General features: G+C 49.8%; 1 protein-coding gene across 2 annotated transcripts; it reads right to left on the reverse strand.

The window, feature by feature from the left end:
- Positions 1 to 2: 2 nt before the first annotated feature.
- LOC137446683 (uncharacterized) lies at positions 3 to 13,386 on the reverse strand. Of its 2 annotated transcripts, none has more exons than XM_068149562.1 (12): positions 13,282 to 13,386; positions 11,304 to 11,420; positions 10,955 to 11,062; positions 9,732 to 9,863; positions 8,819 to 8,968; positions 8,117 to 8,254; positions 7,001 to 7,108; positions 5,500 to 5,607; positions 4,958 to 5,071; positions 3,685 to 3,798; positions 1,819 to 1,996; positions 3 to 1,229 (listed from the first exon to the last, which is right to left on the reverse strand). In XM_068149562.1, exons 1-10 carry the CDS (start codon positions 13,341 to 13,343, stop codon positions 3,693 to 3,695), a joined length of 1,143 nt encoding a protein of 380 aa, XP_068005663.1. In that variant the 5' UTR covers positions 13,344 to 13,386; the 3' UTR covers positions 3 to 1,229; positions 1,819 to 1,996; positions 3,685 to 3,692. The 2 variants fall into 2 exon arrangements, with proteins under 2 accessions (XP_068005663.1, XP_068005662.1); XM_068149561.1 differs by having other exon boundaries at positions 1,819 to 2,013.
- Positions 13,387 to 15,739: the final 2,353 nt, after the last annotated feature.

Below are 15,739 nucleotides of genomic sequence, written 5' to 3' on the forward strand. Positions count from 1 at the left end.
GATTGAAACTTGAACTCTTTTATTTCTTCACCCATAAAGTGACAATCCCTCAGGTACACCCACCACAGACCACAAGAGAGCATGCTGACAACACCAAAGCTCTACACAGGAGGGCTTTATAAAGTGCTGCACAGACAGGGCCCTTGGACACCCCACTCTGCTGGGACACCACTGAACCCCAATGCCTGCAAATGATGTCTGGGGAAAGGCTGGAAGTGGTTTCTGGGGAAGCAGCTTGCTTCAACAGTGGGCTTCTGGCCCTGGGTACACTACTGCCAGCCCCACAGCAAGGCTGCTGCCCCTCATCCCCACCACTGCAGAGGCCTCCCAAGAAGCCAGATCCCTGCAGAACCAATTCCCAGCTCCTGGACATCTGTATCCCAGTGTATGCTACATAAAGTGCAACAAGGACCGCAAAACATTCTTGCAACTGACACAGATTTGGTCTAAACTTCACCACAGGCACAGCTCTCCCTTGGACCTTCTGAGCACACTGCTAGAGAAGAAAAACAAGGAGAGCCTGTCTCAGCACCATCACAACCCTTAGGCTGGACACACCATGGCCAAGAGCAGCACCAAGAGCAGGCACTGCAGTCACCTTCATGACTCAGCAGCAGATTGGCTCTTTGGCTCAGGCTACAACACACACCAAAGCAAACCCCAGGTCGCTCTCCAGTTACTCATCCCTTAAAGGAGAGGGACCTGATTTTGATGATCATTTCCCTTCCCCTTCTCTCCTCTCAGGAGGCTCAGGCCAGTGCTGGCTTAACAACTCTTAGAGAACAGCCAATAGCCACAGGGATGATCACCAAAAGCCAAGGACAGTTTGTCTTTAGCAGCTTGGAGGAAGGCTGAAGTTATCTACATTCTTCTGAAGCAGTTCTTCATGTAGGATGCACAGTTCTGGTCCAGAGGAGGAAAGAGAGTTCATCCCCTTGCTTCAAGGGGTGACATTCTTCAGTTTGACTCCACCTTGGACCAGCTTCCCAGTGTAACATGGATTCAGGCTGAGCAGCACAATCTTCACACAGCAGCAGCAAGGATCCATCAGCTGCAGCAGCCTTCACAGCAGGATGCAGGTGTCTTCTGCCAGTGCAGGTCCAGCAGACAGACTCTCACAAAAGCTTTAAGGAGCATCCATCATCACTGCAGCAGAGGCTTAGCCACAGCTGGAGCTTTACACTTGAGGCAGACCTTGCAGAAAACTATCCTTAAGGATCTGGAGAAACCTAAGCAAAAAGTGGTAAAATGGTGTTATAAAGACAAGGTGTGAGGTCATCCACAGCAAAACATCTCTCTCTCAAGCTGCAGTGCTAGGGCAGCAGAGCTCTGCATGTCCTGGGCTTAAAGCTGGGGAGAAAAGACAAAGCCATGTTGCCCTCACTAAGAAGAGCTGCAGGAGTATCAACACTGAGAACTAAGGGAAAAGCAGGGAGAGCTCTACATCCCCCTGAAGCCTTGTCAAACAGAGAATGAAGCAGCTGAGCCTCTTTGCCAACCTCCTGCTCATTTCTACCTAAAAGTCATTATTAATTCCCCAAATACATCTTCTCTCAGTTCTCATTATCCACTGAATCCTACAATGGTTTGGGTTGGAAGGGACCTTCAAGACCACCCAGTTCCAAGCCCCATCTAGTTCCAAGTTCCATGGGCTGGGAGATGCTCAACTAGACCAGCTTACTCAAGACCCCATCCAGCCTAGCCTTGGACACCTCCAGGGAGGGAGCATCATCCACAACCTCCCTGGGCAACCTGTTCCACTGCTTAGGAGATGAGGAAGGCTCTGACCTCAGCTGCACAGAGCTGTGCTGCTTTTACCTGCACATTTCACCTCGTGTGGGCTGCACAGATGCTGGCTGTAAATCTCTTCCTCTGTCAGTGCAGCTCTTCTGTGACTGCACCAGGTTTCCAAGACTTGATTTGCTGATCTCAGACTACATCCCTATTCCTCAAACCATTTTCTGTCACAGGAGAAAGTCCTTCTTCTTCGATACTTCTATATACAAGGAGAGACTGGACATATTCAAGCACTGAATTAGCACTTTGGAAAGGTGGCTCCAGGTGAAGCCTTCTTCATGGTCAAAAGAATTTAGATTTAAAATCCATAAGGCCAACAGCACAATGACATTACCACAACTTTCTCAAAGCTCTGCCTGCCTTTTCTCATGTTGCCAGAACTCCAGACCTAACTAGTGTAAAGCTCTGCCAAATTCTTAGTGCCTCCAGGGGTTTCATCCTGCAGAACATCCCAAGATCCCTGGTAAGTGGGCATCTATAGAGTCACAGAAGTATTTTGTTTGGAAGAGATCATGATGTCCAACCATTCTGCAACTCTACCAAGCCTGCTGCTAAACCATGGCCCTCAGCACCACAGCTCTGTCTCTGTAGAATCACAGAACGCTGGGGTTGGAAGGGACCTCTGGATATGGAGTCCAGCCCCCCTGCCAGAGCAGGGTCACCAAGGGCAGGTCACACAGGAACACATCCAGATGGGGCTTGAAAGTCTCCACAGAAAGAGACTCCACAGCCTCTCTGGGCAGTCTGCTCCAGGGCTCCAGCACCCTCACAGTAAAGAATTTTTTCCTCATGTTGAGGTGGAGCTTCCTGTGTTGCAGTTTGTGTCCACTGCCCCTTGTCCTATCACAGGACACTACTGAAAAGAGCCTGGCTCCTTCTCTTCTTGCTCCCCACCCTTTAGATATTGATAAACATTAGTAAGATCCCATCTCAGTCTTCTCCAGACTAAACAGCCCCAGGGCTCTCAGCCTTTCCTCATCAGACAGATGCTCCAGTCCCTTCATCATCCTCATGGCCTCTGTTGGACACTCTCAGTAGTTCCTTATCCTTCTTGAACTGGGAAGCCCAGAACTGGACATGTAACTGCACTTATACCCCAGACCATAATGTTTCAGAGCCTGCAGTAAGTGCAGATCAAAGACCATCAAATGACACAAAAGCCTAAAGCAGTTTGACTCAAGATGAGCACCCATTCCAGCACCACAGGAACCTACAGGCCAAGAGAGAACTGTCATGGAAATCTGCTGCTGCAAATGCCAGGTTGTGACTTCTGCCTGAAAATACTGAGAGGCAGAGAATCAGAATGGTTAGGGTTGGAAGGATCAGCCAGTTCCAACCCCACTGCCATGGGGTTCACTGGATCAGGTTGCTCAGAGCCACATCCAGCCTGGCCTTAAAAACCTCCAGGGATGAGGCTTCCACCACCTCCCTGGGCAACCTGTGCCAGTGTCTCACCACCCTCATGGGGAAGAATTTCTTCCTAATATCCAATCTGAATCTACCCAGTTCTATTTCATTCCATTCCCCTTAGTCCTATCACTCCCTGACACCCTAAGAAGTCCCTCCCCAGCTTTCTTGTGGCCCCCTTCAGACACTGGAAGGCCACAATAAGGTCTCCTTGGAGCCTTCTCTTCTAAACAACCTGGCACTGGTCATTTGGGGGCTAAGCTAAACCCATTTGTCTTCTGGCTGAAGAGGTAAATATTGCAATTCACTAAGTCTGATCCATGAGATCCTTTTCATGAAGGTGCTGCATGAAATCCAAGAGGATGGGATAAACCACTGATTAATAAAGGAATAAAGAGAAACTGTTGTGCTGACAGCTGGGTTCTGTGGCATGAGCTACTGCAACAGACCAGCTGCAGCAAGCAGCCAGCATCTACTCACCTTGGTATTTAGATTTTTTTCCTCATTACTCTGCCTTCAGCACTTGCACCTCCCCATCCCCTTTCAGAGTATTCTGACTGCTGTCCATCCAACAAACTGCTGCAAAGTTTGAGCCTACAAACAAAACAATCCCCAAAGACTCAGTGGCTTTATTATGGGAACATTTTAGCACCCAATCCAGCTCCAGCCTTCTAGTTCCTCTACTAGAGATTGTATCATAGTATCAGTCAGGGTTGGAAGGGACCACAAGGATCATCTAGTTCCAACCCCCCTGCCATGGGCAGGGACACCCCACACTGGATCAGGCTGGCCAGAGCCTCATCCAGCCTGGCCTTAAACACCTCCAGGGACAGGGCCCCAACCACCTCCCTGGACAACCCATTCCAGGGCTTCACCACTCTCATGGGGAAGAACTTCCTCCCCACCTCCAGCTTCATTCCATTCCCCCTAGTCCTATCACTACCTGAGATCCTGAGCAGTCCCTCCCCAGCCTTCCTGTAGGCCCCCTTCAGATACTGGAAGGCCACAATTAGGTCACCTGGGAGCCTTCTCTTCTCCAGACTGAACAGCCCCAACTCCTTCAGTCTGTCCTCACAGGAGAGGTGCTCCAGCCCTCTGATCATCCTTGTGGCCCTTCTCTGGACACCTTCCAGAGTGTCACATGGATCACAGAATTGCTTTGCTTAGAAAAGATCTTTAAGATCATCAAGTGCAACCTTCTTGGCCACCTGGGCACACACTGGATCATCTTCAGCTGCTGCTGACCAGCACCCCCAGGTCTGTTTCTGCTGGGCAGTTTCCAGCCAACCTGGGGTTGTAAGCCAAGTGCAGGACCCAGCATTTGGCCTTGTTGAACCTCATCCCATTGGACTCCAGCCTGGCCAGGTCCCTCTGCAGAGCTTCTCTACCCTCCAGCAGATCAAGGCTCGCTCCCAACTTGCAAACTGTCTGAGGGTGTCTAGATCCCCTTGTCCAGATAGCTGAACAAGATATCAAAGAGAACTGGCCCCAGCACTGAGCCCAGCTGTGACTGGCCACCAACTGGAGTTAACTCTGCTCCCACCACTCTCCTTACAACATCATAAGGACAGAATTTTACCACACACCACATAAATACTGGCCAACACAACCCTAAGAAGAGTAAAATAGAACACTTCAAAGCTCCTTATTGTAAAAGATTTGATTAGCTACAGCAATAAAGCAGCTGTGCTCCTAACAACACACTCAAAGAGCACCCCTCATCAGTTGAGCCCCCCCCCCTGCCATTTCCTACCTCTCCAGCCTGCAGTCTGTCTCTCTCCAAGTTTTGCTGTCAGGCAGAAAGAAGTTGGGGTTTTTCTGCTTCTGATTATTCCATCCTGAAGAAGAGCTGGCTGGAACTGGGTCACTGCATAAAAACAAGGAACTCTCATTGTTGGCAGCTACAGAACATCATCACCATCTAAGGAGACAGAGAGGAAGCTCTCAGCTCCCAGGTTGAGGAAGGGAGGAACAACCATGGGGCCCAATTCTGTAAGGTGCCTTTGTTTTCCATCAAACAAAGAGGGTGAAAGGGGAATCAACCCCCAGCACTGCTTAAGAGTGGAAGCAGCAGAAAGCAACAGATGGAAAAATCAGAGTGAAAAAGGCCAAGTCAACTCAGAGAATAAAAACACCAACCAAACCCACCACATGCTGGAGGAAATGGAAGGGAGGAAAAAAAAGAACAAAGTGTCCCATTTAACAGTGAAGGACAAGAAAGATTAGCAGAAGCAAAGGAAACCTTCAGACCACAAAGCAGGAAAGAGAAAAAAGCATCATCATGATGGTATTTACCTTGTTCTTTCTATACCATGCTGCACTGCCATTACTTCATCATTGTCACTGAAAGCTTCCCACTCTGAGCACTCTGAAAAGGCCTCCTGATGCCCTGGTTCTGTGAGACTAAAAAGTGAAAAGGTCTGAAATCATGGACTTTAGCACACAGCTCCTCTTCATGCTCATCATCAGAAGTGGCTTGAGAGAAAACCCACACACATCATAAATACTTATACTAAACTTAGAGTGAGAAGTCTGTGCTGATCCCAGCAAAAACTGAAACCATCAACCTGCCCACCCTCTGTGTGCCACAAGTGCAGTGAGGAACAACTGTGGCAGATACCCAGCGACTGCAGAATTGCAACCTCTGAAGAAGAAATCAGGTTCCAGGAGAAATCAACAACAAGGACTTCAGTGCTGCCTAAAGCTACACACACACAGAGAATCAACTGTGTTTTGTCTTGAATAGAATTAACCAGGTTGGAAGAGACCTTTGAGATCATTGAGTCCAACCTATCACTCAACACCATCTAATCAACTAAACCATGGCACCAAGCACCCCATCCAGTCTCTTCCTAAACACCTCCAGGGATGGTGACTCCACCACCTCCCTGGGCAGCACACTCCAATGGCCAATCTCTCTTTCTATGAAGAACTTCTTCCTCACATCCAGCCTAAACCTCCCCTGGCACAGCTTGAGACTGTGTCCTCTTGTTCTGGTGCTGGGTGCCTGGAGACCAACCCCCTCCTGGCTACAACCTCCCTTCAGGTAGTTGTAGAGAGCAATGAGGTCTCCCCTGAGCCTCCTCTTCTCCAGGCTAAGCAACCCCAGCTCCCTCAGCCTCTCCTCACAGGGCTGTGCTCGAGGCCTCTCCCCAGCCTTGTTGCCCTTCTCTGGACACACTCAAGTGTCTCGATGTCCTTCCTAAACTGAGGGGCCCAGAACTGGACACAGGACTCAAGGTGCGGCCTAACCAGTGCTGAGCACAGGGCAGAATGACCTCCCTGCTCCTGCTGGCCACACTGTTCCTGATCCAGGCCAGGATGCCATTGGCCTTCTTGGCCACCTGGGCACACTGTTGGCTCATGTTCAGCCTACTATCAACCAGTGCCCCAAGGTCCCTCTCTGCCTGGCTGCTCTCCAGCCACTCTGACCCCAGCCTGTAGCACTGCATGGGGTTGCTGTGGCCAATGTGTAGAACCCGGCACTTGGATGTGTTCAGTCTCATGCTCTTGGACTCTGCCCGTCTGTCCAGCCTGGCAAGGTCCCTCTGCAGAGCTCTCCTACCCTCTAACAGATCAACTCCTGTCCCCATCTTGGTGTCATCTGCAAACTTACTGATGAGGGACTCAATCCCCTCATCCAGCTCATCAATACAGACATTAAAGAGCACTGCCCACTGCCATACAACACACTGCTTCTAGCATGACTTCCCTTCCTCAAACCGCACACACACACACGCACCACGAGGCAGAATTAAAGCTCTCAACCACTGGAGGGATAAATCCCATTTCATACCTTTCCAGTATGTTCTCATAATGGTTTTTGCTCTTGGAAACCACAGAGGAGCCAGGGCTGCTTCTTTTTCTACGTTTCCATACTGGGGAAGAGTAAGGAGAGCAGGGGCTGCAAAAACAAGACCCAGACTTTACACACATGACCTTTTTCAGCTTCTGCTTAAGAGCTTATCAGGTTTCTGCAAAAGAACAGCACATGCTAAGGAGGAAGGCTGGGTTTCCCCCCTTTTCTTTTAAGGTGTGACTCTTCAAGCAGAGAGGAGCACAAAGGAAAGGGCTCACATGTTGGTAACCACTCCACTGTGTTTTGGGAAGTGAACCCAGTCACAACCACAGAAGAAACTTGGAAGCAGAACCATTTTGAGCTCCACATGCATGCCTCTTGTCTCCTCTACATCTAGTACCTGAAGGGGGCTCCAGGAAAGCTGGGGAGGGGATTTTTACAAGGGTTTGTAGTGCTAGGCTAAGGGGGAATGGATTGAAGCTGTAAGAGGGCAGATTTAGACTGAAAATTAGGAAGAAATTCTTTAGAGTGGGGGCAGTGAGACACTGCAACAGGCTGCCCAGGGAGGCTGTGGATGCCCCCTGCCTTTGGGGTGTTCAAGGCCAGGCTGGATAAGGCCTTGAGCAACCTGGGCTAGTGGGAGGTGTCCCTGCCTTCAGGGAGGGGGGTTGGAACTGGGTGATCCTTAAGGTCCCTTCCAACCCAACCCATTCCAGGATTCTATGATCACAGTATCTTAGTAAAGAGGGAAGAGCTCAAGGTGCTTCACTCTTTGTCCATAGCACTGCTAATTAAGGATGGTCACTCTTGCTTCCAAGAATGGTCTCCTACTTCCAGCCCTTGCCAACAGTGATTAAAGAAACCTCACAGCTCCACTGTGTGAAGAGAGAAGCTGAAATCCCCTTTCTGATGTTAATCACACAGCTCTGTACTGCTGAGAGCTTTTCCACACACAATGCTCTCTGCATGCATTAGATTCAACAGCAGAAGTGCCCAGCTCTGAGGCTGAGCATTAGCTGCCCTCCCTGAGTGCACACTGCCTGCAGAACCCTGACAGCACCAACAGCTACTCCAGGATTTCAGTCAGTTACCCCCAGAAGCTTTTTCTGGTACCTCTCTGGGGTGTACTCAGCCTGTCTGCACTCGTCCTCACTCTCATTTCTCTTCTGGTTTTCATCAAACACAAAGGAGCCAGAAACATCCTGATCTTTGCAGAACCTCTCCTGGGAACTTCCTGAGGGTTCTGTACTCCTGAAAACAGCAAAGGGCAAACACAAAAGGAGTATTTAAAACACTACCCACTCCAAGCACAAGACAGTTAAGCTGCAAGAGTAATTATCAGTTAATAATTAACATCTTGAACCACAGTTGCCTGTCCTGCAGACAACACAGAAATTCTCTGATCTTCTTCCACTTCTCACATCCTCTAATACTGTTATTGCAGGAGAAAGGTGATGCCACTGACCTCAGAAGGGAAGGCTGGAAAGGTTAGCAAGGCCAAAGGACAGGAAGCACCCAATTTCTGCTTATGCCCATCCCCTGTTAGAGCAGTAATTCTACCTTGTGCTCACCAGTGTAACCAGAGGGAAAAGGGGTACAATGCTGTGGAGAGATCAGAGCCTTCCACCCCAGGGCAGAATTTAGATTACATAATGGAGTATCCTCAAGGCTAACAGAACTCCAAAGGAGATCAAGGCATTCGAGGGGACTCCCATTTTTAAAGCCTGATTTTGCTCCCAGTTAGAAAGTCCTGAAGGAAAGAGAGTCCTCCTGGGAAGCAAGAGCCATGTGCTGCCTGATTTCACCCATACACACACGGGCTGCAGGTCCCAGGTGTCTTCTGGAGGAGGATCCCAGGCATGCAGGGCTATCTTCCACAGCCTGATCTGCTGGTCCCAGGATCTGCGGCTGTACTTCTTAAACTTGTTGGGAGTCCTGGGATGGACTCCTGGGATTCTCTGATTCCTGTCAGTGCACAAAACATCCATTTCAGAGCAGGAGACCTTGTGACACCCCACCTGGAGCACCCCATTCCAGTGAGCCCAACACAAGAAGGACATTGAACTGTTGGAGTGGGGCCAGAGCCAGCCATGAAGATAGCAGAGGGCTGGAGAACCTCCCCTGTGGGGACAGGCTGAGAGAGCTGGGGCTGTACAGCCTGGAGAAGGCTCCAGAGAGACCTTAGAGCAGCCTTTCAGTATCAGAAAGGGGATGCAGGAGAGGTGGGGAGGGGCTTTTGACAAGGGCTTACAGTGGACAGGACAAGGGGGAGTGGTTTGAAGCTGGAAGAGGGCAGCTTTAGACTGGGGATGAGAAAGAAGTTCTTGAGAGTGAGGGTGGGGAGACACTGGAACAGGTTGCCCAGGGAGGTTGTGGATGCTCTCTCCCTGGTGGTATTCAAGGCCAGGCTGGATGAGGCCTTGAGCAACCTGTGCTAGGGGAAGGTGTCCCTGCCCATGGCAGCAGGGGTTTGAACTGGATGATCTTTAAGGTCCCTTCCAACCCAAACCATTCTAGAGTCTATGATCCACATTCTTATGAGAAAAGAGAAAAGCAAATCCTCAGTCCATGAGATCACAAAGGAATCAGAGGGCTAGGAAATCAATGTCTATATTTACCAACACTTAACTTATCACATAGTTTTAAGAGGCAACTAAAGCTGTGTGCTGACCTACAGGTCAGGAACAGATAAAGAGTTTATCTGGATGTGCAACACAGTGCCACTTACTTTGGGACTTCTTTAATGTATCTGTCATAGGCAAGGGTATTCTTTCCAAAATTGATCTGTTTTTGTCTTCTCCTCAGAACCACTTCATCTGTTTCCCTTTCAGCTGGATTAGTGGAATCACTTGGAACAGAACTTAAAAACAAAAATGAGAATGAAGTTGAAAAGAACCTTCACAGCTTTACAGCTAGAGCAACATGTACTCGGCAGGGATGGGTGGATGCTTTTCTTTGGGCAACAAAAAATGGCTAATGGCCAGGCTCAAGGAGTGGTGGGGAAACAGAGTTAACTCCAGTTGGTGGCCAGTCACAAGAGATGTCCCCCAGGGCTCAGCACTGGGGCCAGCTCTTTTCACTATCTTGATCAATCACCTGGACAAGGGGACTGAGACACCCTCAGTCAGTTTGCAGATAACTCTAAGCTGGGAGGCAGTGTTGACCTGCTGGAGGACAGGGAGGCTCTGCAGAGGAGCCTGCATAGGCTGGATCAATGGGCCAAAGCTAGTGGGATGAGGTTCAACAGTGTAAAGTGCTGGGTCCTGACCTTGGGTCACAACCCCATGAAGGCTCCAGGCTTGGGGCAGAGTGGCTGGAAACTGCCCAGCAGAAAAGGACCTGGGAGTGTTGGTTGACAGCAGATGAAGATGAGCCATTGTGTGTGCCCAGGGGGTCAAGAAGGGCACCAGCATCCTGGCCTGGATCACCAGTGGTGTGGCCAGCAGGAGCAGGGAAGGGACTGTCCCCCTGTCCTGGGCACTGGTGAGGCCACATCTCGAGTACTGGGTCTTTTCCAAGCAAAACCAGCCTGTGCTCTGGCACCACATATCAAATGTTGATGACACTGCACATGTGTAACAGCAAACATAAACATGGAACAGCTTATACTCAGTAAAACAAAGATGGAGAACATAAAGGAGCCTGGCTTGAATGATCTAAAGCCAGATCTCTCTCCAAGTCTTGATGGCTGCTTTTCAGTTTTCCTTTCACTCTTCCAGTTATTTTTTAATTAAGAGAAGCTGTAATGAATGTTCAGTTTAAGCTGAGAAAGAAGAGATTCTGCAAATGGCTTTGGAGATAAGACTTCTCAGTGCTACTCTCCCCTCAAGGCTTCCTACGAAGCAGCCTGACTGTGTCTCCCATCATGAATGCATGCAAGGAAGCTGGAGAACACCAGATGGCTGCTGCTAAAAGCAATGGAAGAATGGTTAATAATTGCTCAATACCTACTTGGTCATTTTTTTAGCTGATGTCCTCACTGTTCTGCCTTCTTCAAGTCTACCTTCCCAGCTGGAGCAACTAGACAGAGGCCCTGAATGTTCTGGCGCTGCTGCAGAGCTGGAAGATGATGAGAACTCAGTATGAACATTTGCTGCTCAATGTATTTAATGAACAGAGACTTCAATTAGCCAGATTGCATGGTCTGCTCTTGCATAATGCAGGCATCACCTGCTAACTCTGTGCTGCTCTGTGATGAGAAATCATTCAAATAATCCCCTCCACGGTCTGGTTGGAGTTCTAAAGAAAGGAGTGCAGCAAAGTGAAGGCTTAAACAAACCTCACCACATTTATTCCTTACCTGTGCAGCCACTGCCCCATGTGTCTGCAGTGACATTTGTTCAACACCAAAGAATCTGGATCCTGCCAACTTCTACATTCTTGGTCTTGATGCCAGCAGTGTGGGTGCTGCACAGAACTAGAAAGCAAAGATTTTTGGGGGGTCAGAAATCAAGTCACTGAGCACTGCCTGTGCAAAACAAAACTGGACAGCCTGAGAGACATCATTTATAGCTACAAAATGCACCTTTGGCATACAGATCAGATCTCCACCAGCCTACTCAGGCCAAACAACAGAAGGTGTTAGAGAAAGCAATTACTCAGAGAAGGTCTTTGAGTAATGCAGTCAAGATTATCAGTTTTAACACAAGCCACTGACATTTTAGGTAGCCAAAAGTCTATTCTACTGGCAAATAAAATGGGGGAAAAGCAACAGCTGAGGTGTTGATGGAACACTTGACAAGTGTCAACATTCACAGACTGTCCTTAGCTCATTATCTGACATTTCTACAGCAGCCTATCCAGGACTAAGCTTGTGGATGAGGAAAATACAGAGGTCACCTCAACACAAGAAAACAGCATGGCTAAAGAGAAGTAGGTCACAAGGTGATGTGGAAACACTTTTACACAGGAAATTCTTTACCAGGTACTGCTGCAGAGTCCCCACAAGTAAACATGGGACAAGCAGCTAGGGCGAGGTGCTTTCAATATGCTGGAAGGACAGCCAGACATGGCTTAAGGATGAAGAAGTTACCTACATTTTCCACCTCAGTTCTGGCAGCTTTGACTTCTTAAATGACAGATTATTAAATATAGCACTGTCACAGTGTCTACTAACATCAGACCTGGCTTCAAGGCTCAGGAATACCCCTGCAGACCCATCAGACCTGGCTTCAGGACTCAGGATCAACACCGCAGACCCATCGGACCTGGCTTCAGGGCTCAGGATCACCACTGCAGACCCATCAGACCTGGCTTCAGGGCTCAGAAACGCCCTGCAGACCCATCGGACCTGGCTTCAGCACTCAGGACTACCCCTGTAGACCCACCACCACCTCCCCAGGAGGATGACCCTGCACTGCAGCCCCCCCAGAGCAAACACCCTGCTGTGGAGGAGCTAGGGCACAGTGAGGTGTTGTTCTCCATGCACCAGTGAGCAGCACACACACTCTCCTCTCTGTGCCAGGTCTCTGCACGTTTTATGTCAACAACCTCAAGGGAAAGGAAGGGTTTATTTTGTTATTTTAGTCTCGCCTTAACAAGCTGTTTTCCTTCCCTTCCTCCTCCTCCTCCACCCTGCCTGGCTTTGGGAGTTTCCTGCTCCCAGAGGGCTCACAGTCACCAACACGCAGCACAAGCAGCCTGCAAAAAGGAGGCTTTCCACACGCTCGGGTTTTGCATGAGGGAGGAAAAAACCCAACATAAAGACATAAGTCCTTTCTTTAACGGCCCTCAACAACAATCACTCTGTTTAAAGACCGAGAATAGGGGTGGAAAGGGGAGAATCAGCCGTAGAGCACCTCGGGTACAAGACGGTCAGCAAATCTCGGGGGAGAAGCTAAATAAAAGTGATTCTCTCCAGTATTTGCCTGCAGCGCTGTGCACTCGCTGCACACTGCGAGGGGAGCCCCAGTGACCCCTCGCACCACAGCGACGCCAGTCCCCGAGCCCAGCTCCGAGCCCACTGACACACGACAGCCAAGCAGCCCCTGCCCGGAGCCCCCTGGGCAGGGCGCAGGAGGAAGGCACACGGTACAGGGCAACGAGCAGCCGCCTCTCGCCGCCACCCTTCACAGGCACCGAGAAGGATGAAGGCCGGAGGAGAGAAAGAACCAAGCCCACCCTGCGCCCTCCCCACCGCTTGCCCGCCCCCGCGGGCGCCCTGGGACGGGCGGCGCCACCCCGCCGTCCGCCCGCACAGCCCCCGGAGCTCCGCGCACAGCCTGCGGCAGCAACGCGCGGCAGGGCCCAGCCGCCCCGCACCCCGCGGCAGCTCCCACCTGCGCAGCCCGCCCGGCTCCCCGCCGCCGTGGCGCGGCACGCCCCGCTGCCCGCCGGACATGGCTGAGGCGGCACAGCCACCGCCGCCACCGCGCTCGGCTGCGGCCTGGGCACGGCGGCAGCGCGCAGGCGCCGCCCTGCCTACACAGGGGCGGGCGCAGCGCCCGGGCGGCGTCGGGGGCTGAGGTGACAGCGAGCGCAAAGGGGTGAAGGGAGGCAGCGTAAGGAGGGAGCTCCTGCTGAAGAGGCGATGGGGGTTTAGAGGGGAAAGGGGGAAGAAGTCTCCTCGCACCCAGGCTGCCATTTCCTCTCTGCACAGCTCCCTGAAAGGAGGTTGGAGCATAGGAAGAAGTGACAGCACGAGAGGAAACGGCCTCAAGTTGCAGCAGGGCAGGCTTAAGTTGGACATCAGAAGAAATTTCTTCCCTGAAAGGGTTCTTAAAGACTGGAGCAGGCTGCCCAGGGAGGTGGATGAACCCCCATCCCTGGAGGTGTTTGAATCCCCATCCCTGGAGGTGTTTGAATCCCCACCCCTGGAGGTGTTTGAATCCCCATCCCTGGAGCTGTTTCAAAGAGGCACAGATGCGTTGCTGAGGGACAGGGTTCAGCACCAGCCTTGGTAGAGTTAGGGAATGGTTGGCTGGATGACTTTAAAGGCCTTTTCCAAGCAAACCAATTCAAGAGAATAATAATTTCCGCCACTGCCTCTTCTTTGCCCCCATCCAGCTCAAACACAGTTGAACCCCCCAGACCCAGTCCACTCACTAACCCAGTGAAAACCCAGCTCCCACATGACTGTTACCTCACTCAAGGATTTGGTTTTGGCCAAGCTAGTCTTCTGCTAGATGTCATGATCTAAATCAGCAAAGGGGGCTGATAGGCACCACAATGTATGCTGTAGAGCAAGATGTCCCACATTTCATACCACTAATGGAATGTGCTGTGCTCTTCTATTGCCTGTGCTGCTCAACATGTCTAAGCAATGCCACAACAAAATACTTGCTTTCCACAGGTCACATCATTGCTCTATGCTGGTGGTCTCCTGGAAAGACAAATGTCTAGTCATTGCCCCTGTTGGTTTCATGACATCCAGTGTCAGTCTTTCCCTCTCCCAGTTATGGGACATAACTATTGTGGGGTTTTTTTGCCCTGAGATACACAAACGATTTTACACACCCTGTTTCATTTTTGCAGCCTTCTGCATTCAAATTGTTGTAGGAAAATTCACCAAAGGAATTCTCAGGTGCACCTTCAAGGAGAATTTAAACCCTCTTTATATTCCCATGCTCTCAGCTAAAACACTGTACAGGTTAAGTCAGATTGCCACCCACATGAAGTTCCAACTGGAAAGCATAAGTTTAAAATGAAAACCAGAAGTCTTACATAAAATGAGTTGTATTTATTCAGCTCTTCAGAGAGTTTTAAGATGGACTACATGAAGACTTTCCCTTCCAGGCTATCCAAATAATAATTTCCTCTTTAAAACAGGTAGGCTAAAACAAAACCCCTAAACAACAAACCCACCACAAATAACAAACCCTATGGTATATATATATCTCTTTGGCCAAAACAAAAATGCCTTGTAATGCATGTAAGAGCATGAATCAAATGTTTCCAAGTCCATATCTCTTAAGAAATGACACTCAGAAGTTTACTCAGTTATGCCTCACTGAGGTTTGGCCTGACTGGAATGGTACAGAGCTGCAGTTTACCAAGCTTCAACACACCACACCCTGTCCCTGGAGGTGTTTAAGCCCAGGCTGGATGAGGCTCTGGCCAGCCTGATCTAATGTGGGGTGTCCCTGCCCATGGCAGGGGAGTTGGAACTAAATGATCCTTGTGGTCCCTTCCAACCCTGACTGATTCTATGATGATACAATAAAGACATTCACACTGGAGAGACCACATCATCACCTGTGGCGTTTTGGTTTCAAGAGTCAAGGTAAACACCTGCATGCCTATCATGGATTCAAAATATGTCCTGCTTGGACAAAAATGGCTTAAAAAAAAACCCTATTATTTTATAATAATGATGATTATTATCAGATAACATCTTTTGCCCCTATTTTCTGGAATGCTACAATGGCAGAAATGACACAGCAGTGGAAATAAACAGCAGCTACAGCCCGTGGTTTCAAGAAGACCTGCTGAGCTGCAGCAGAGAGGGAAATGTGGGCTCCCCACTCATCTGGGGTGTTCACACTGACACTGTGGACCCAACATATAGCTTGTCCCACTGTAGTGACACCACATCTATAGAAGGGATTTCAGGTCACTGAAGTGGAAAAGCAACACACCCAGCAGAAAAAGCACCAGGAAATCACCTGGAATTCAAGACAATTGGAAGTGTTTTAGCCTATCACATTCCCTGGTTCAGTGCTGTAAAAGACTGATTCTAAACACTCCCCTTATGTTTAAGAAACATCAAGACTGGGTGGAAGGCAACATGTTTGTATC

The sequence above is a fragment of the Melanerpes formicivorus genome, unplaced genomic scaffold, assembly GCF_026170545.1.
Source record: "Melanerpes formicivorus ecotype bairdi unplaced genomic scaffold, bMelFor1.0.p_v2 SCAF_18, whole genome shotgun sequence".
Lineage (NCBI taxonomy): Eukaryota > Metazoa > Chordata > Aves > Piciformes > Picidae > Melanerpes > Melanerpes formicivorus.